The following is a 20,819-nucleotide window of genomic DNA, read 5'->3' on the forward strand; positions in this document are numbered from 1 at the left end:
GTTACACACTTCCGTTTCCGGTAGTTGGGAAAGTGTGCATCCGGAGTTATTGAGGCTTTATTGTTGTTGAGTTTAGGTACTAATTGGCTGTCGAACGATTACACCAGATGAAACGTTGAGTTACATTTAGTCTCAACAGGCAACAACGACAAGATTTCACTCAGAATGACCAAAGAAAAGCGACACAAGCGACGGGAGTCCCCGGAACGGGAGCCTAAAGTTCGGATCAAGCAGGAGGAACTCAGTCCTGTCAGGCCTCGCGCGTCTCGCAGCTCAAGTCCACGAAGGCGCAGCAGGTATTTACTAAAAAACTATACTTACATTTTGTATATTATGGCGGGCGAACAGCGTCGGTAATGCGTAGTTAGCAGGGTTCTTTCACCAAGACCTCGGGACATATTAGACGTTACCTGTTGTCGCTCAAACCCCCCAGTATTTTGTTTTTAAGCATCTCAAAATGTCTCACTGTTGTGTTTCAATCCCACAGGTCACCGGCCGTGACGAGGGACCGCTCGCCTGGTAGAAGAGCAGAATCTCCGACCAGACGAGGCAGTGGATCCCCCAGGAACCGGAGGAGTCCCCACCGCGGGGACACCAGGGTGAAGAGGGTGAGAGTTGTTATGCTTTCACCGCCGTCTTGTGGCTTCAAAATGTAAACGAAAAAAAAAAAAAATGCAAGAAGAGGGGACAGTTAAAAAAAAAAAAAAAAGAAGAAGAAGAAGAAGAAGAAGAAAGTATTTCACATTATGTTGTTTATTCGAAAGAAATTTGTTGTGGCCTTTTCTGAAGAACCGTTGCAAGCAGTTATTTGTGATTCGTTATGATGAAATTCTGCTTCTGGTTGGTATTTTGTGCACTTCTGACTTGACACAAAAATGAATACATTTTTAATTTTTATAATGATAATAATAATAATAATTATTATTATTATTATGATGATAAAATCAATACGTTATTGCCCACATTTGAAAAGAAAAGCAACTGAAACGAACTTACAAATGAAACCGAGTCAGATTACTTTTTTATTTCATAATTCTGTTCAACAGGTGTGTTTATTAATTTTCAAAGAGAGAAAAACAGAGAAACATCACAATACCACAACAAACAAAACATATGTAAAACAGCAATCACAGTACATGTACATATATGCTGAGTTAACAGGGAAACAGAATATTTTTTGTAAATTTTTTTTTTTAAAGAAACAATGCTTTAATTTTCAAACGCTGAGTTTTAATAAAAAATATGTTAAATTTTAAGCTATTGTATCAAGGCAAGTTGAATTATAAAGCTCCACAATTATTATTTGAATTCTGCACTTGAGCTTTTTATGTGCACTCAAATACGCTTTTTGTTTTCTGTTGTCTCTAAACCTGAAATGAAGGAACGGGAGGAGCATCGAGGCAGTGGTGACGAGCGCGGTGGGAGAAACGGCCAGCAGGGGGACAGGCGGAGCCGGTGGGAATCGGACAGACCACGGGATAGAGACCGCGGCAGAGACAGGCAGAGGGAGCGGGATGCCCTCACGTCCCAAGAGGCCGAGCGACAGCAGCACAACGAACGGCGGCGGGAAAACCGCCAGCAGCGCGAAGAAGCCCAGGAGCAGGAGTTTGGGGGCAGCGAGGAACCTCCCGCCCCGAAAGAGCAACCCAACTTTGAGCTGTCGGGGGCGCTGACAGAAGACACCAACACGTTCAGGGGCGTGGTCATCAAGTACAACGAGCCGCCAGAGGCCCGCATCCCCAAGCGCAGGTGGCGCCTCTACCCCTTCAAGAACGACGAGCCGCTGCCGGTCATGTACATCCACAGACAGAGTGCCTACCTGTTGGGGCGACAGAGAAAAATCGCCGACATCCCCATCGATCACCCGTCGTGCTCCAAGCAACACGCAGTGTTCCAGTACAGGTAAAAGAACCGTCTGCGATGACCTTGCTTTTGTTATTGAAACAGCCACATTGAGTGTCGGCATCAGGGATGTCCAGGTACTGTCAATCTTGCAGCCTTCTCTGTGTTGTCGTGGTCATGTCACACTTTGAAACTGTAGGTCTTCCCCTGCAAAATACCTTGTTTTTCTGTTGCACATAAGTAAAATAGAGGGAAGTGGGGAATACACTTACAATCAGCCTGGGGTCTCTGCTCAGTTACACACAGTTGTCTTAATAGTAGGATGAAAATGGCCCTGGTGAAGGAATCATAACTGACAAAGTTTGTGAAATTGCAAAATTCTCTGCCTTTTTTTTCATATTGCAAGAAATGTTTTCAACTAGCTATTGAGGTTGAGCTGCTTAGATTGTTGAATGCTGAATTAAACCTTTTTTTATGATAACATTTTTATCGTAAGACACAAAAATCTAAAATTTGTACATATATCGTAGAGTAGTTGCTTTAGCCGATGTATAAGCTTCTTCCCAAGCTTTAATTGTCTTAAGGCTGGAACCCATGCATTCGAGCTACCGACCAGTCCATCATGACAACATCCAGGAAAGAGTTAACCCACTGCCGCCAGGACAGGGAATGCATGGTTGTCACTTCATTGCCAACATTTCCTTAGCTGCTGTGAGACTGGCCCACAGAGTTCGCCTCTGTAGCAAAGACAGGTTTAAAGGCTGAATTAAACTTGAAGTGCCGCCACCGGCCACTCTCTCCTGTCCCTGTGTCTCCAGACTGGTGGAGTTCACGCGCGCCGACGGCACGGTGGGCCGCAGGGTGAGGCCGTACATCATCGACCTGGCCTCCGGCAACGGCACCTACCTGAACAACCAGCGCATCGAGCCGCAGCGCTACTACGAGCTCAAGGAGAAGGACGTCATCAAGTTTGGCTTCAGCAGCCGCGAGTACGTCCTCCTGCACGAGTTCTCGGACACGACCGAGGTGGACGTCAAGCGCGATGAGGAGGACGAAGAGGACGAAGGCGTCGACGCGTGAAATGTAACCGTCCACCGCGTCGCCCTGGTTCCCTCAGTTAAGATGCCGCCGTGGCTGTTGGACAGGTAGTTGTTTAGGCGGGTAGCATAGATGACAACTGACGGGGCGGTTGTGTCTAAAAGCGATGGAACGAGGCTGGTTTGTACAGTTTATGCAGCGCGGAACTAATGCTTAAACCTGCCACAACTTTCTCAAAGAAGACTCCCTTCACTCAGGTTGTTTGTATAACGTCTGTGAGGCACGACGGATGTCAGTCACATCTGGTGGAAATTGCGTCGGGGGGCGGGGGGAGAGATTTTTTTTTTCTTTCAGGTGGAGACAGTTTGCTTTTTTTACAGTTGGTCATCATACAGAACAAAGTGTAAATAAAATCAAAATCAAGGAATGTCTCAAATTCGTCTTGTGAAAAGTTGTTTGGGCGATTCTGTGGTCTTTTACAAATAATCTGTATTTTTTTTTCTTTCCTAAAATGGAGAAAAAGTATGTGTAATTGGACGATGATGTTCAGAAATAAAAAATATTTCTTTTTCTTTAAACTTTTTCTCATTATTTAGCTTAAGTTTGAGTTTCATTAGAGGTCCAACGATTTGAATTTTTTTTTTTTTTTTTTTTTGTCCAGTTTTTGTCGCCATCCTGAATGTAAACGCCACCTTCATTTGAGTCTGTGCTAGTCTAGTCATGGGTGAAAAGCACAAAATGTCCTGAATGTCAGACCTGTAACCACTGGTGTGGCTGCTTTTTTTTCCCCCCTGGATGGAGTTTTCCATTTGAAAGGATGTAGTTTTACCGCTGACAGCTAAACTGTTTTCAAGAGCTAAAACATTTAGCGAACAACTAGAATTTCTCCTACGACTTCGCCTACAATTACGCCAGTCTATCTAAACAAGGCACTCAATGGAGGCGCTGTCTGATTATAGTCCCCAAAGTCTGTTACATTCCTCTGCACTCTATTTTTCCTCTATTTTATTCCTTTTTTTTCCAAATATTTTTTAAGTAAGTCACAAGATTTTATTTATTTTTTTTTTTTTAAAGTTCCCCGTTTTATTGTAATGACAAAGCAGCCAAGGTTGCTTCCTCACAGCAGAGGTCACGCTCGAGTCCAGTTTCACAGTGTGTGTTTGTGTGTGTGTCACCAGGCGGGGCGGGGCCGGAGACGGGGAGGGGAGGGCGGGGCTACAGCTGGGACTACCGGGAATGAGCGGGGCAAAATGTGGCGTGAGTGTGAGTGAGCGAGCGGCGGCAGTGGCGGCGCACCTGTGTGAACGGCAACGGAACAACAGCACAAGGCCGAGCAGTTGCTCGCGCTGTTCCGAGACTTTGGGTGGGCGCGCGACGAGGACGCACAGCATGTTCACCACGGAGCGCAGGCGGATGAGCCTGCACGAGACGCGGCGGAAGGACCCGGTCCGGATGTCGGCCGGCAGTCTGTGGCAGGACCCGCTGGCCCTGGAGCTGGGCGCCGGGGGCTCGGCCAAGCACGTCGTGTCGCCGCGGAGCCGCACCCGAGCGCTGTCCGTGGCGTACATCGTCAACGAGGACGCGTCGGTGCCACAGAGCGAGGAGAACCTCTCGCTGAGGTGCCTGAAGGAGGCGTGCGCGGACGCGCACGCCGCGCTGCAGACCGTGTCGTTCGAGAGGATCTCCCTGGGCTCCACGGAAATCCTCGATAGTTTCTACAACGCAGGCAAGTGTGGGCACGCCGAAGAACTCGGGTGGACTTTGTGTTCCAAATAGACAGACAGTTGCCGTGCGCAATTACGCATGGCCTGTGTGGTTGTTTCTTTATTTTTCTTTACAAACTATTATACATAACTGTAATGCATAAGTATAATAATAATGATAATAATAATAATAATAATAATAATAATAATAATAATAATAATAATAATAATGATAATAAAAAGTCGTTCGACAGACGTGGCCGTGGTGGAGATGAGCGACTCCTTCTGCCAGCCGTCCCTCTTCTACCACCTGGGAGTGCGAGAGAGTTTCAGTATGACCAACAACATCATCCTGTACTGTCACAAGCAAGACAACGACCTGCGGGCCATCAAGGTAACGCGAGGGAGCAGCACATTAGCGCGTTAAAATAAAAACAGTTCTTAAAATAAACTGACATTTTGTAATGTGCATAAACTTGACAAATATATTTGTTATCAATTACATTTATATCTTCTTGATTTACAAGTAAAACTTCTCATATAATATGCATCCATCTTCTATGTCCGCTTCCTCCTGCTCTCAGGGTCATGGGGTCACCTGTAGCCTGTTTCTTTTATTTATGTATTATTTTATTTTGAAAAAATTGTGCTTTTAGTAAAGGATCTTAACGCATGAGTCGTCCATCCTGCCACAACCTGATGTCTTTATGGAAATGGAGCGTGTGTGCAGCGGACCGCTGGCGATCACATGATCACACGATGTTTACCTCACTAACACCTGCCCCGTCCCCTCTCCACTCCCCCCTGCAGGAGCAGTGCGGAAGCTACACCTTCATCCCGTACGTGGTGTCGCCTCAGGGCAAAGTGTTTGCCTGCGACACCGCCATGATGGCGGGCATCAAAGAGTTGATGCAGCCCAGTTTCCAGCTGGAGCCGCTGCTGACGCTGCTGGTGGAGCGGCTGGTGCACCTGCTGAACAACGTGCACATACAGTCCAGGTCAGTCCGCCGTTCGGCTGATTCTCAGAGCGTAGCGACATCGAAGACCTGACGTGAGCTGTTGTGCACCCTGAGCAGCGAGTACTTCCGGGAGTCCATCAGGCACGAGATCCGCAAGGCGCGGGAGCGTTTCAGCGGCCAGGACCTGAGCGACGAGTTGAGCCGCATCCAAAAGCGGCTGGACAGCGTGGAGCTGCTCACCCCCGACATCGTCATCAACCTGCTGCTGTCCTACAGGGACATCCAGGTGCGGGCCCGTGTCCGTCTCCAAACTTCCGGTGTGCGAAAGCAGAGCTCGTCTGTCCTTAATAGTTCATCCTGCGTCTTGTTTTCCCAGGACTTTGATTCCATGATCAAGCTGGTGGAAAATCTGAACAACCTGCCCATGTGCCTGGTGGCCAAACATCAGAATATAAAGTTTCACTACATATTTGCACTGAACAGGTATTGTGTCTGCAGCTCCTGTGTTAATATTGACTGCTAACCCCTGCTCAAGTCCTATTCGCACGGGATCAGTGTTACCTGGGGACCGCTGGTAATTTGTAAATTACGTCCCCACGTCTGTGTTTGTTTCGGTGCATTCGCGCGGGATGAGTGAAGTCTGCATTTTACTATGTTTTACTGACATTAACACCTGGATATGATGTCAATGCGGTTCTTGTCGTTCCAAATGCATTCTTACCACTTGCTGCTATGCAAGTCATCCATCTCATTATCTTCCGAAATTACGCTCTTGATTTAAACGGAGCTTGCTCTTGTTTCGAATGGGTTTCCAGTACTGATACGAGACTGGATTTGCACCTAAAGCGCTGTCAAAACTGCCACTAATAATTTCCCCTGCAGCCTCCTGTTTTTTTTAATTGGATAAGAAGTGGAAAAGGCGCGCAATAAAAACAAAAACTACACCCCAATCACTGAGCTGCAGACTCGTGCGGGATGAGTATTATCACAGGACGTCTGTGTTTGGCGAAATATGGCAGGTAATTGGCGGTGGGATTTTTACGTCACAAATTACAGACACGGCGCATGTAATCACTCTGTGATGATTACAAATGACCAGAGGTCCCCCAGGTAATACTAGTCCCGTGCGAATAGGGCCTTTAGATCGATTGTTGCCAATATCCTGTGCAAGAGCACTGACCTGCACACCAACTCCAAACCCACCAGGAGGAACCACCAGGGGGACCGAGCCAAAGCGCTGGAGCTCATCCTGCCGCTGGTGGAGTCGGGGGGCAAAGTGGCGTCGGACATCTACTGCCTGTGCGGACGCATCTACAAGGACATGTTCATTAGCTCCGGCTTCTCTGATCTCCAGAGCAGAGACCAGGCCTGCTTCTGGTGCGCCCCTCTCTCTCTCTCTCTCTCTCTCTCTCTCTCTCTCTCTCTCTTTCCTTGCCGTATTGTATTGCACTTCTTTTTCTTTTCCCCCTTTTTTTTGTCTTTCCTTCTTTCCGACGCTGCAGTCGTCCCCAAACTGTCAGCCCGCCAGCGTAATCCGGCACGGCGGCTCTTCTTCTGTGTGTCAGGTACGGGAAAGCCTTTGAGACGGAGCCGACGCTTCACTCGGGCATCAACAGCGTGGTCCTCCTGATGGCAGAGGGCCAGGAATTCGAAACATCCATCGAGCTGCGCAAGATTGGTGAGTCACGCTGCATCGGATGCTTTTTTTAAAAAAGTGCTTTGTATTGTATTTGATAGGTTAGTTACTACATATGTATTTTTTTTACTTTGCACGATACCCTAATGCAGTGTTTTCCAACCTTTTTTGAGTCACGGCACAGTTTTGACATTAAAAAAATCCCACGGCACACCAATCAAAAATATTTGTGAGAAATGACACTTTTTAGCGTAATCATGACAATAAAGTGTCTTCATTTATTTATGCTCACTCATTGCAACTCTTGGGCCTGATAAGAATGCCTTTATTTATCCCACGTTGGGGAAATTTGCATAGTTATAACAGTGTGTGGAGTGCAAAAAAAAAGAATTGAAAAGAAATAAGGAAATTAAATATATATACAAGTTATTCACATATCGAAAGATGATGGTAAATGCTCACAAAGCTGATAACCTGGGAGGATTTGAGGGAGGAAAATTGGCTCACATTCCTTTTAAAGCACTGTCACCCCACAATGGGATTTTATCATTATTTTTAGACCAATTTATGTGAAATTAGATCATTTTCCCTGGCATTTTTTGTCTTCATGAATCATTGGCAAACTTTCAGTTTATTGGTGACAAAATTTTATCCCACACACATTCTATCAAAATATTTTGCAAGCATGTCATGAAGCTGCAGTCCAAAAGTCACTTAGAGAACAATTTAGAAAAAAGGTATGACTTTTGCAATGCTTGCAATGATCAACAAACTGTATGCTGTAATGTGAAGGAGCTCCTGTATTTGTTTGCTGCATTGCCAGGCGTGACTCTGAACACCCTGCTGGGGCGGAAGGGCTGCCTGGAGAAGATGAAGGACTACTGGGATGTCGGCTTCTACCTCGGAGCGAACATCCTGTCCAACGAGCACAAAAAAATCATGGAGGCCTCGGAAAAGCTCTACCGGCTCTCACCTCCGATATGGTGAGACTGGAGCTGGAGGTTCTCAAGTCAGTCAGGGATTAATCAGTCCATAGCGGCCTGGTTTAGTTTCAATGTTTGTGTGGAAACTATCCTTCTTCTCCCAGGTTTGTGGCCTCCATCATGGAGACGTTCATTCTGTACCGGCAGTTTGCCAAACTGCCCGAGGTGAAATATCCCAAACAGGACATTGTGGACTTCTGGATGGAGCTGCTGCTGCAGACCTACAAGCCCACCGTCTCCACAGATCGCTGCCCAGTAAGACCACAATGAGGACCTGTGGTTTTTTTTGTTTTTTTTTGTTTTTAACTGAATTTATTCATTATAAATATTATTATTATCATATATATCATATAAATATTATTACAATACCAGTAGATTATGTTTTATGTAACAGGAGATATTCTTTAGAGCGTCACTGTTGTGTCTGTGCAGACAGTTAATCTCTGTTTGTATTGTAGGTGCAGTCTTGTCTGTTTGACCGCCCCTTCTGAATTACTCTGCACATCTTCTGCGCATTTTTTCTCTCGCATTGGCTTTTAATCCTTCAGTAATTTGTGCCACACATTGTTTTTGCATGCATTTTTGCATTTATTTAGTACTTTTTTTTTTTTAATGTTCTGTGCTATTGAACTGAGCAAATCTGAATTCTGAGACCTCAGGGTCATCTCCAATTTCCTGTCATATATTTTAAAGGTTCCACGCTACATACTTGCTCTGTGCACAGTGTGTGCCTGTAGCCTGAGAGAAGACCAAACTTTTATTATTTTTTTCTTTCTCCACCTATTGGAGAGAAAATATGACTTTTGTGATGTCACAAAGGGCACCGCTGACTTTTCCAAGTTAGTGACAACACCTACGTACACGTGTTGGCTGCGCCCTCTTAGGCATCCTTATCTTTGTCCCCTTCCAAACGTGCGGAAGATCTGACAAATCTTCAGGCTTGGCGGGAAACTGGAACCTCAGGTTACACATGGACAAAAACATGCTGATTTCAGGGTGAGACTAGAGTCCAGGAGTGAAACACCAAGGTCTGAGAGGGGGTGTAATGTGGGGCCCTTTTGAAGGGCTGTTCTCTGTGTGTCGACACACATCGCCGTATGTGGGTCAGTAAATAACGTTGAAAACAAGAGTTTTCTTTTTTTGTCCACGAGCCCGATGCGAACTGACGGTGTTTATCTTCTGCCCAGGTGCTCATACTGGAGCCCAGCAAGGTCCTCCAGCCGGCCATCGTGTGTGTGAGCGAGGAGGACGACAGTCGCACCGTCCAGTTGAAACACGTCAAGCCCCTCAAGGCATGTGGACCACCGCCCCCCTTTCCCCGCTCCTCCCTGCCCTCCCCTTTGAACACATGTTTTCACAATCAGCTGCTGTGCGGCCACGAGACCTCAGACTCAACGTCCCCAGAGGAGGAATTTCACTATTTGCCGCCGAGTGTTTGTTTAGCGGAGCGTCCGTGTGCTCAGAGGCTCCTCCCGGCTTCACGGCCATTTGCCTTCTATGTGGGAGCATGCGGGTGCAAAAAGGCAAGGGCGTGCTAACATTGTCCTTTTTTTTTTAATGATTTTTTTTCACAGAAAGGTTTACACCAGTGGACTTTCCCAGCCTCTGCAATTCGGGGAGTGAGGTAAGGTGAAGTACAGCATGTGCCAACATCTCTCGGATACTTGACTCTCGGCTCTGGGTGTGGCTAAATCCTGCAGTAAGGCCAGAAGGCCTGAAACACGCGAGTTGTCGTGGAAACTTGGCTTGCAGACCAAAATCTTTTTTTTTTTTTCCTGTCCTGGATTTGGGCTCGGTCTGTTGTTTGTCAGACTTTCTGTTGGTTCTTCTGCTCAGAGGCTGCTGATTATTAACCTGATAAACCAGGTGGAATGTTTCAAATATGAAGCAGAAATATTTCACATATCCTTCCTGGAAAAGACCTCAGCTGAAATCCTTTGGAAGCTGATTGGATGGATGTTCTGTCACATGATGGGTTTCAATGTTTCTTGTTGTAATGCCTCAGAAAAGGGTGATGGAAATGGCAGAAATTGTGAAATTCATCCAATTCAGAAAAGACGTTATGTGGGGGCTTTTTTTCTATAATTTTCTCAAGTTGTGACGCTGATACCGGACAGCCCTGTTTTTCGCTGATGTCATCTTCCCGCTAAACCCGCAGCAACATGTTAAATACCAGCAATATTAGCTGACGTCTAAGGAAAATCACAGCAACTCATGCAAACCACATTACAAGTTATCAACTTGCCGTTTGTGGTTTCTTGTTTTGCTTTCAGTTTGTTACCTCCACTTCTCCCACATTTGTGGGCCATCTTGAAGGTGCATTGGTCACAGAAGTAGCCTAGTTTTTCTGCTCCGACCGCCTCCTGCAAAGACACATAATACACTTCTATTTTCTGGTTTTCATTTTGCAGACTATCCTCACTGCCAGTCTGGCCTTTTCCTTAAAAAAAACAAAAAAAAAACCCTCAAGGCCGCTGATTGGCTCTGTCATTATTTGGCCAGCTCAGAATCAATCAGATGGGAGATCTTCTAAGGAAGATTGACTGACTACAGCTGTTCCATAAAGTCATTTTTATCAGTTTATGACCGAGGTGTGGTCGCCGACACCAGCAAGCAGCTTGGTCAGATTTAACTATTGCTCTGTCTCCTTATTCCTATTGACACACCACTAGCTAATCAAGTTTACCTGCCACCTCTTGTTATGCAAATGCAGGACATGACAGTCAGCTTTGTGTCACCCTCATGTTTGCAACATTTAGGTTTGCATCCCACGTCTCGACGCTGCCTCGCGCCATTCTAATAAAAGCAGCTAAAGGTCAAATTTTCATTTAATGTTTATTAATGCGGTTCTGTCTCCCATTAGTGCCTCCAAGATCGATGAGCGGAGCTGCTTCCTGTACGTTCACTACAACTCAGACGACTTCCAGCTCTGCTTCCCCTCGCAGCTCCACTGCAAAGGGTGAGTGGCGGCGGGATCAAGATTGGCGAATCATTATCACAGGATGCAGGAAGCCAATTAGGTCGAAGCTTGTTTCAGCGAAGTCGGTGATCGAGAGAGATGAATGTGATGCAACAATGTGACTCACATATTTAGTCGGAAAGGAACAGCTTTCTGTTATGTTGTAGTATTATCCGGAAGAAGAGATTAAGAAAACATTTGCTGTTTTCTTTGCTGTGCGTCGCAGTTCCCAGAAGGTTCTACAATCAATAGCAGCAACCTGCAGTTAAAACCCTCTACATTACCATACTCTAATTCAGGCAATTTTCTACAAAATAGAAAATAGACGAAATAAGTTGTGGTGAGAAATTAGAAATTTGTTGTCCAGAACATTTTTACCACAAGTAACATGCATGTCGTGTCACCTGGGAGCCATTAATCAGGACAAGAGGAAACTGGCCGGCTGGAAATGAGAGGAAGTTGTGTTCTCTTTGTTTAGGTTCTGTGAGCTGGTCAACTCACTTCTGCAGCAGGCTCAGAGTGCGGTTCCCACTGTGGATCATCTACCTGAGGGCATACTAGAGGTCAGTGCTTTACGCCTTCAACACACAGCAGGCAGCCCACTGTAAGGCCCTTTAATCCATCCTTCCACTTTCAATGACTGCTTCGACAGCACTTAGGATCATGGGCTTTACTGAGGACTATCCATAGATGACTAGATGACTTGATACAGATATACATTCCCCTTGTGACATCCAGAAGGGATTGTCTCCAGAACATGTGTTTGAAGAACCCAAATGCAGCAAACAAAAGTAAAAGATTGACTTTTCTCCACACTTTCTGTTGGCAGAAAACATTTCCTGTATGTACTGTAGGTACCTTTAAAGTTTGCATGCGCTAACATAGATCCTACAAAACAGGCCGCTCCTGTTTTATGTTGACAAACAAATGAGCATTCAATTTTGCATTTGCCCACAAAATACGGTACCTCTCTGTTCAAAGTTCCTCCTGCAATGACTTTTTTTTCCTTTTGCAGTACATCTACGAGACCAACGAGAACCGTGACAAGGTGGTTCTGGGAAAAGGCACGTACGGCGTGGTGTACGCAGGCCGGGACCTGAGCAATCAAGTGCGCATCGCCATCAAGGAAATCCCAGAGAAAGACAGCACGTACGGAGGAAAAATAAACCTGATTTGTTTCGGTTGTTTTCCTTTATTATGATTCAGAACTGCTCAGTAGTGCTACTAAATGAAGAGCTGCAGTTTCTCACAAGAATGTGATTTTCCATGCACGCCTTAATGGGAAAGGATTTGGCAGAGATGCTGCTGCTGTTGATCCCCAAGGCTCTTCAGAGACCACATTGTGTTTATAGTTTGTTCTCTGGTCTTTAGACTGTAATTTGCACAACTTCAGAGTAGAAATATGTGCTATCTATCTGTCTGTCTGTCTGTCTGTCTGTCTGTCTGTCTGTCTGTCTGTCTGCCTGCCTGCCTGCCATCCTGCGCGAGGCTTTCCAAACCTGACAGTTCCTGTCTGTCTGTCTGTCGGTCTGCAAGGTATTCGCAGCCGCTCCACGAGGAGATCGCTCTGCACAAGAGGCTGAAACACAGGAACATCGTGCAGTACCTGGGCTCCGTCAGCCAGGATGGCTTCATCAAGATCTTCATGGAGGAAGTGCCAGGAGGTGCAAACTCTTTGTGGTTAAGGGTCTTTAAGGGGCAAAAGACGCTTGATCATGCTGACCAAAAGTGTCCGCTTGAATATACAGGGTATATTGTATTATTATGCAACACCAATGTTTCTTGATAGCAACAAAAACAACTACAGTATATATACATTTTATTTATAATTTTGTCAACTTAAATTTTTAATGTGACTCAATACAAATGCTTTACAGAACAAACTATATGTATAAATACAATTGCATTTGGAAAAACATTGGAATCAATTTGGCTCCGTTGAAAAGCCATTTGTCATATGGCCAGTGAGTGAAAACATGCAAGATTTCACTGGTGTATTGGCAACAGCACAACAGTGTTGGAAGCACCATTAAAGGGGAAGTCTTGCCTCTTTTTCCTGCCTCTTTTTCTGCATGTCTTTGTAGAATTCATGCTTTTGTGAATGCTGGAGGAAGTGGGCATCTCCACTCTCTTTGATTATGCAAGTGTGATTGTGTAAGACCAAGCTGAAGCCAGTTGAATTCATTGGGCGTTCCGGGAGATTTGCTCTGCGCCTTATGTGGAGAATCTCCCCAGACAATGGCCTGAGTGTCTGACAGACACATGTGCAGATGGTTGAACACATGAAAAGTTCTACACTATTTTCTTGTGAAGTCAATCCAGGAAGCCTTGATTCAATTTCCGGTGTTGCACATCCAGCCAGAACATGTCCAGGTCTAAACTTCTACCCTGAAGGAAAACACAAACAAACTATTTCACAACCTGATGACTCAGCATTTTTTGAAATTCCACTCTCCCACTCACAGGAAGTTTGTCATCGCTCCTGCGCTCCAAATGGGGTCCTCTGAAGGACAACGAGGCCACCATCATCTTCTACACCAAACAGATCCTGGAGGGGCTCAAATATCTCCATGACAACCAAATTGTCCACAGAGACATCAAGGTGAGAGGAGCAGCGACTTGGTGTCTCCGTTTATGGAACGATCTGGCCCTGGATGTATGAAACAAGACAGGAATCTCTGCTCTCACTGACAGTATTGGGTTTTTTATTTTATGTGTGCTTTAGGGCGACAACGTCTTGATCAACACCTACAGCGGAGTCTTGAAGATCTCTGACTTTGGGACCTCCAAGCGTTTAGCCGGAATCAATCCTTGCACAGAGACATTCGCTGGTCAGACAACGGGTCAAAACACATCTTGATTCTGCTCTCCTTTAAATTCCAAACTAAACTGAAATGTCTTGCTTTTTCTGTTGTGTTTACTAGGAACTCTTCAGTACATGGCCCCAGAGATTATCGACCAGGGGCCTCGGGGTTATGGGAAGCCGGCTGATATCTGGTCTCTGGGGTGCACCATCATAGAAATGGCGACGGGCAAAACGCCGTTCCACGAGCTGGGAAGTCCTCAGGCCGCCATGTTCAAGGTACAAGCGGCGAAAACCTGGAGATGAACACAATACAGGGCACTGAAAATGAAAATGTGACGAGGCGAATTTGTGTTTGCTTCTGTCCTACGAGTCTTTATTGTCCCTTGAGTGCCATCTTGTGGGAGAAAAGGTCTTGGCTACTTTGCGTTCTCACGAAATACTTGTGATTCGTGACGCTAACACACTTAAGTTTTATTGACATAATGTTTTGTCTTGCCATAGAGAATAGTTTGCAATGTTATTTCTTGCAATTAGGAGCATCATGAAGCAAATTAAATCAAAATTAACATTAAATAGAAATTATTAACCGCTGCACCTTCAAATGCTTATTTGCATGATTGAACAATATTTCGTTTTTTTTGTCATTTCCATGTCACCAGTTTGATTTTGCTGTACATTTTCTTTAAGCCAGAGTAAAACAAATTAAATTTAAAAAATTGATGTAAATGCATTTTGCAAATTCGATGATGATGTTCAGTCATTTAATCTTCTAACCAACTGCTTTTGAAAAAAAAAATCCCATCAAGGTGGGCATGTTTAAGATTCACCCCAAGGTTCCGGAGTGCATGTCGGACGTGGCGAAGGGCTTCATCATGACCTGCTTCACACCGAACCCGGACGACAGAGCCACCGCCACGGGGCTGCTGAAGGACATCTTCCTCAAGTCGTCGCCCAGGAAGAGGGCCAAGGCTCAGCAGGAGGCAGAATCTAAAGACTTCCTCAGCGCTGGTGAAGCCTCTCTTCATATTAATCCCACATAATCTTCTCCCGTTTTGTCCGACTTACTCTGGTATTCGATTCGCTGTTGTTGCTCTTCAAAAACTTCTCCCGCCATAATCTTGCTGTCTTGCAGCCGACTACCATCGCAGCCTCTCCGTGCCCATCTCCATCTTCGTGGAGGACACCGACTCGTACTCGGATTCCATCGACCTCTCCTGCTCCCTGGACCTGAGGAGGCCCCAGGCCATCCAAAGAGCCGATGAGATGTCTGAGAGTCCGCCTGCCAACAGCTTCCTGGTGTGAGTGCGACTCTCGCTCGAGCAGGACACACCAGCTCAGTTGTTGTTAGGGTTCGACGGGCTCTGGCGTCAGTGGCAGACCACACTGAGGTTTCCGTGCATCCTGTGTGACAGGGGAACAGATATTGTGCAGCACAGATAAACATTCATCCGCACAAATGCACAAATAACCTGTCGTGTCAATTTACTCTTTAATGCATCCTTTTTTTCAAAGAGTAAAAAAAAAAAATCCACATTTCTTCACTTTCTTTTGTCACTTTTTTGTCGTTGTCCAGCCTTCCGGAGGAGTCTCCGTTAGAAATGTGCAGCCCGGCCACGACGGAGGAGAACATGGGTCTGTTCATGCTGAGGAAGGACAGTGAGAGGAGAGCCACGCTGCACCGCGTCCTCACTGACTACATCAGCCTGGTGGTGGGAAGCATTCAGGAGTCTGCGCCTCAGGTGAGCAGTCCGCAGCGATGCGTCTCAAAATGTCAGAGACTGTAACAACTGCATTGGGGTTTGTTTCCTTAGTAACACATATACAAGCAGGAGTTTGCTGGTTGTTGGCTGCTACTCTGGCTTCGTGCCACTGTCCAAATTTAGCTTGGGTGAATTGTCTGTAGCCGTCAGTGTTGGGTCACTTTTACCCAGAGTGAAACTCCACCTTCATCCTCACATTCCTGGGATGCGATCCAGCTCCCTTTGACCTTAAAAGCAGCATAAAAGGCCATAGAAAAAAAAATGAAAGGACAAACATTCAGCTGGATTGGTCCACATGTCCACACCAGGAAGTAAAAACTATTCTTATTCTTATTCTTATTATTCCATTATTATTTCCGTTCCTCTTTATCAGCGGGTTGAAGGATCGCCGTTGACTTCAGACCACATCACGGAGCTCATCTGCTGCCTGCGAGACAACATCCGCTCCCCGGACAGGAAGCAGCTGACTGCCAGCCTGCTGGAGCTGCGGGCCAAACTGCAAGCCGCTGCTGTGTCTCCAAACAGCCTGCAGGTGGTGCTGTTTAGCTTCCAGGATGCGGTAAGTTCAGACCCCCCCACCCCCCACCACCCTCTCTTTGATGCCATCTGCCGGGTTCCTGGAACGTCTGACTGGAACAGCGTGCGTCACACAGGTGAAGAAGGTTTTGAGGCAGCAGCAGGTGAAACCTCACTGGATGTTCGCTCTGGATAACCTGCTGCGGCAGGCGGTTCAGGAGGCCCTCACCGTCCTTCTACCAGGTAGAGTTTCATCCAGATGGTGATCCGCCTCCTTCTCCGGGCCTCCATCCATCCCGTCCCTCTTCTCTGTGTGTCCCAGAGCTCAAAATCCAGCTGCAGTCCTCCTTCGAGGGGGACGACTGCGTTCTAGAAGAATACGCCGGTCCGGACACACCTGTAGCTCCCATCCCGGACCAGCTGGGGGAGCCAGAGGACCCACACCAAGTGACCCCCACGGTTGAGAACCCGCTCCCCGCCGGCCTTGGTGACCCCCTGGACGTGGTGCTCAGCACTAAGTGTCCCCTCAGTGAGCAGCTGAGGGACCTCCAGCGAGAGACCTTGGGGTGAGATTCCTTTTTCTTTATTTTTTTGTCAGATCTTTTGCTTATTCTTGTGCAGGATTTTGGATGCATGCAAGTTTTTGGTCGAAAAAAAGGAACAACGTAATGTGACAAACGAGCCTCTTCAGGCCAAGACGCTTTCTGCTGAGCAAGTGACTGACTTTGCATTTTCAGGCTGCTGAGTCAGCTGGGCGAGAAGGAGAGGGAGTACCAGCAGCTGCTGAGGAACTCCGTCAAGAGGAAACAGGAACAGATCGATGCACTGAGGAAGGCAGCGGATACTGAAGGCAAGGCTCAACAGTTCCTGTCAGTATCAGCCGGACCAAAACCAGCAGCTGCAGTAGCTCAAGTGTTTTGATAACAGGTCTGACGCGTAGTTGGCAACATGCTTGCATGTTTATAAGGCTGAAACTTGGCCATGACGTCCTGCAAAGAGCTCAGACTGTGAGGAATATTTTTCCATGTTCTAATCACTTGAAACCTGTAGATTCCTGCTGTTTGTTGCCTTTGAAATTAAATTTAATATTAGATGTTATTTATGAATTCATGTTTTTAGGCATTTATACACGCAAATAATTATATTTTTAAATTGATTGTAATATTAAATGAAATTATATTATTTAATCATATCAGTCTGTCAACGGAATATTTTCGGAATTGCATGACTTTGCGACGTTCGCGTGCCTCCCGATGATAAACTGCGCAAGCCGCAGCACGATCCTCGTCGCGAGGCGCCGAGCCCTCGCCGGGTGATTGATCGCGCTGAGTAATTTTCATTAAATGTTTCTCAACGACGGCGCCACGCCTCGGCTCCAGGCTCTGGATTTCTGCCCGACTGGTTCTGTGCGAGAGGCGTGGGCAGCCGCGTCACCGTCAGCCCAAACTTGACTGACTCATCTGCTGGGACGGTGACTGTGCACAGCGGCCGTGGAAAACACAATGAGTGTTGCACTGCGGCCCCAGTGTGTTGCAACGCAGGCAGGCCTTCTGAATGTTTCGCTCTGCTGGTTGCAGACGCTGACCCGGAGTCGCAGGTGACCTCCAACCCAGAAGTGAAGACACTGGTGGACTGGCTCAAGTCCGTCCCCGTAGACCAAGACACTATTTCAAAGGTGAGCTCTCTGCCTTTATTGCTTTGTTGTCTTTTGTGTCACTCGCTCATGTGTCGGACACATGTGTTAACCGCACCTGAGTGATCCTGTTTTCTAGCTGCTCTCTCACGAGTTCACCTTGGACTGCCTCCTGCACATGGTCTCCAGGGACGACCTGATGTACTGCAGAATAAGGTGAGCTGTCTGCACGCATCACTCGTCATGCCACCTGTCCGTGCAGAAATGGACAAAACAAAACTGGCCTCCTGCCTCGTTAGTTCGACTTCCTTCAAATAAATCTCCCCCGGCAACGCTGTGTGTGTGTCGATGTTTCAGGGGCGGCATGTTGTGTCGGATGTGGGCCGCCATCACGGCTCACAGGAAGCAGCAGAGCGCAGATGGCGAGGACACTCTTCTCTAACGACCGGCTAACGACGACTCTAACTTGTGTCATTTATGGAAGCACAGAACTAATGACGGGCATGTCCTGCGACGTCTGGAGGAAGTGCTGCAGCTGTGAACACATGACTATGCACTGAACAGCAGGTTACCGCTTCTTTTTATGTAGACGTACTGACAACCCTTTTATTGAGTTGCTTGCTTGTCGCGCTTAAGATCATATTTGTTAGACTTTGTTCATTTGCTCAGGGCTTCGACTAACAGGACTACGATCACATCTTTCCCCAAAAAGGAAACACTTTTTTTTTATCCGCTGTATTTCTAATTCATTTGTTTGCAAGTAAACGTGTTCAGTGCTGATTTTCAGTTTTTCTTTCCATTGAAAGTACCTGTGCCTTAGCGAAAAGACTTAGCAGGACCTAAGTCAATGAAACTGACCGATGCAGAAATTGGTATTTATTACAACTGCCGTCTACAGTTAGTCAATTTTGTACTGTTTCCTGTTTTTGACTTAAATTATAAAATTAAACTGTAACACTAATTTTCTTGTGTTATGGTTTTTTTTTGAGGGTGGGGGGGGGCAGAGTATTTTCAGACAGAGACTATTCTCCGAGGGAATGGTGTGGGTTGGAAGAAATGATGAAGTTAGGAGCTGCCTTAAAATTCCACACGTTTTCTCCAGTGTTTCTCCAGTGTTGATGTCGCCATAGAAACAGCGACCGTGTTGGCTCTGTTCTGTGTTATTCCACTGTGTCATACTTTGAGGTGAGCACCTCACTCTAATAAATGGTTCAGATTGTCCCCAGCTGGGCATCCGGTTTCCATCATTTATTCTTCGGCACAAACTACAGTAGTGGAACAGCCTTGCTTGAATTATTGGTCAAAAAGAAAAAACGACTCCACAGATGTCCAGAAGAATGAATATTTTTGCCATACGTTTACAGCCTCCTGCTAAAAATGCTGGATTTGAACTTCTTGCTGAACATTTTGTTGTACCTTCCACATGTTTGGAAGGAAATGAAACGAGGTCTTACCTGGCTGTGGTTGCAGCCACTAAGATGGTTGTGAAGCGCCTGATAAAAGATGTAAGGCAGCAGTTAATGTTGCGTACAACTTACATTTCCCTTTCATCTCCCCCCCGAAATTTGACATATATTTTTTAATATCTTCCAACCCCTTCGGCCAAAATATTAATTAGGCCTCTTTGCAGCAGACATGAGAAAGGAAGTCAGTTCCCAGGATGCAACCGAGTAGAAGTAAGTTCCCTTAATTGTCTGCAGAAATAAATCCCCCATGTTGCTGGGTTGTTGAAATTGTGCGTGTATTTAGAGAGTTTGTTTTTCCTCTTGAGTAGGCAGTTACAGTTGGGACTCTGATGATGAGGATGTTTAAAGAACACCTCCACCTGCATGCCCACATACAAAATATCTATGTAAAGATGTAAGATTGGCTTTAGTCATGCACATCTGTAACCAAAATATTAGCCTAGCTTCTTTGTACTGCACTGAAGAGCAACACTGATAGTAAGTCTTGTTGCTGTTGTCACTTCTCACTGCTGTTCAATATACTAAACCTAATCCAATGAGAGTCTTCCTTCTTTCATTCTTAAAAGCTTTACACAGAAACCATTAGGCCCACCCAGCTAGTTTGATACTAATCAAACTAGCTTTGGTTAGACGCAGCCAAAGGTGTTATGCAACTCACAAATAAAAAACACTCTACGCAAAAACAAAATGTATCTTGTTATGAAAGATTTATCACTTCCTGTCGCATCATCTGACAGGGTTTGATGGAAACACAGGGAATCCTTGTTTGTCTCGCAGGATTTTTGTTCCTTCTTGTCTAGTCTACAGTAAATCCCTTCATCTCTCCTCTGTCTGAGGAGGAGTAAAGCCACTGATATGCAAATAATGGGGACTGCTGTCAGGGGGGATTTTGGTGGTGGGGTTGGAGGAGATTGAGGATGACACACTGGGAGGCCCACAACCTCAGGGATTACCGAGCCCACCCTCTTCCTCTCCGTCTCCCACTGGAGAGGACCCGCAACTGTCCCGGACTGAACTTCACACGTGCACAATCTAAATTTATCCATTTCCCTGCAGGATTTGATCAAGAATGCATGCAAACATCAGCAGCAGCAGCCGCATGGCCAGAGCGCTTGCCCCCATTGTGTCTTGAGTGAACGCACTGACAGTTTAACAGCTTGTTAAATGCCAATTCCTCATTTGTTTTTATAGCATGTCATTAACCTCGGAGCTTACTAGCATACTGTCTGCTGTGCTGATGTTACCTGTATCTGTATAATGTGAACACATGCTTGCTTGCATGCCTGCAGGCGTTCAGATGGATTTCTCCACTTTGCACGCACAGCTTCTCCGTCCCATTATTTCCGTGCTAAACTGACAAATTGACCCTCTTGCTTATACATGAAACGGTAGAAATGACATGACAGAAGATTATCTACATAATCTAGCACTAGCCAGTCCTAGCACTTACTTTTGATCATTATATTACCTCGCGAATTAGACTTGTATTTAAATTGCTTCTTTAGATCACAGGTCATG

The 20,819-nt window shown here is 46.0% G+C and overlaps 2 protein-coding genes across 3 annotated transcripts; both read left to right on the forward strand.

The window, feature by feature from the left end:
- The first annotated feature begins 28 nt into the window (after window positions 1-28).
- On the forward strand, window positions 29-3,458 carry snip1 (Smad nuclear interacting protein). Its single transcript, XM_076051041.1, has 4 exons — window positions 29-296; window positions 488-608; window positions 1,382-1,902; window positions 2,661-3,458. The coding sequence occupies exons 1-4, from the start codon at window positions 166-168 to the stop codon at window positions 2,920-2,922; spliced, it is 1,035 nt and encodes a 344-aa protein (XP_075907156.1). The 5' UTR covers window positions 29-165; the 3' UTR covers window positions 2,923-3,458.
- A 654-nt stretch (window positions 3,459-4,112) lies between these two features.
- LOC142904751 (mitogen-activated protein kinase kinase kinase 5) lies at window positions 4,113-19,060 on the forward strand. Of its 2 annotated transcripts, XM_076051039.1 has the most exons (28): window positions 4,113-4,606; window positions 4,838-4,977; window positions 5,394-5,581; window positions 5,660-5,828; window positions 5,919-6,025; window positions 6,749-6,919; window positions 7,108-7,220; window positions 8,002-8,161; window positions 8,266-8,416; window positions 9,349-9,457; window positions 9,740-9,785; window positions 11,025-11,120; window positions 11,599-11,683; window positions 12,136-12,269; window positions 12,657-12,784; window positions 13,586-13,722; window positions 13,846-13,951; window positions 14,045-14,202; window positions 14,733-14,934; window positions 15,059-15,224; window positions 15,500-15,665; window positions 16,060-16,245; window positions 16,340-16,445; window positions 16,525-16,768; window positions 16,940-17,057; window positions 17,794-17,877; window positions 17,975-18,051; window positions 18,193-19,060. In XM_076051039.1, exons 1-28 carry the CDS (start codon window positions 4,117-4,119, stop codon window positions 18,275-18,277), a joined length of 4,122 nt encoding a protein of 1,373 aa, XP_075907154.1. In that variant the 5' UTR covers window positions 4,113-4,116; the 3' UTR covers window positions 18,278-19,060. The 2 variants fall into 2 exon arrangements, with proteins under 2 accessions (XP_075907154.1, XP_075907153.1); XM_076051038.1 differs by lacking the exons at window positions 17,794-17,877; window positions 17,975-18,051; window positions 18,193-19,060 and having other exon boundaries at window positions 15,500-15,672; window positions 16,070-16,245; window positions 16,940-17,221.
- The last annotated feature ends 1,759 nt before the right edge of the window (window positions 19,061-20,819 follow it).

This window comes from Nelusetta ayraudi, unplaced genomic scaffold (assembly GCF_046127955.1).
Source record: "Nelusetta ayraudi isolate G7.1 ecotype Tasmania unplaced genomic scaffold, CSIRO-AGI_Nayr_v1 ptg000131l, whole genome shotgun sequence".
In the NCBI taxonomy this organism is placed as follows: domain Eukaryota; kingdom Metazoa; phylum Chordata; class Actinopteri; order Tetraodontiformes; family Monacanthidae; genus Nelusetta; species Nelusetta ayraudi.

What these genes read in the sequence shown, in the direction of transcription:
- snip1 (XM_076051041.1), top strand. Translation starts at nt 166, where the DNA reads ATGACCAAAGAAAAGCGACACAAGCGACGGGAGTCCCCGGAACGGGAG. An exon ending in AGTCCACGAAGGCGCAGCAG is followed by an intron (nt 297 to 487) that starts GTATTTACTAAA and finishes TCAATCCCACAG; the next exon opens with GTCACCGGCCGTGACGAGGG. An exon ending in GGGACACCAGGGTGAAGAGG is followed by an intron (nt 609 to 1,381) that starts GTGAGAGTTGTT and finishes CCTGAAATGAAG; the next exon opens with GAACGGGAGGAGCATCGAGG.
- LOC142904751 (XM_076051039.1), top strand. Translation starts at nt 4,117, where the DNA reads ATGAGCGGGGCAAAATGTGGCGTGAGTGTGAGTGAGCGAGCGGCGGCA. An exon ending in TGTCCTACAGGGACATCCAG is followed by an intron (nt 5,829 to 5,918) that starts GTGCGGGCCCGT and finishes TTGTTTTCCCAG; the next exon opens with GACTTTGATTCCATGATCAA. An exon ending in ACCAAGACACTATTTCAAAG is followed by an intron (nt 17,878 to 17,974) that starts GTGAGCTCTCTG and finishes CCTGTTTTCTAG; the next exon opens with CTGCTCTCTCACGAGTTCAC.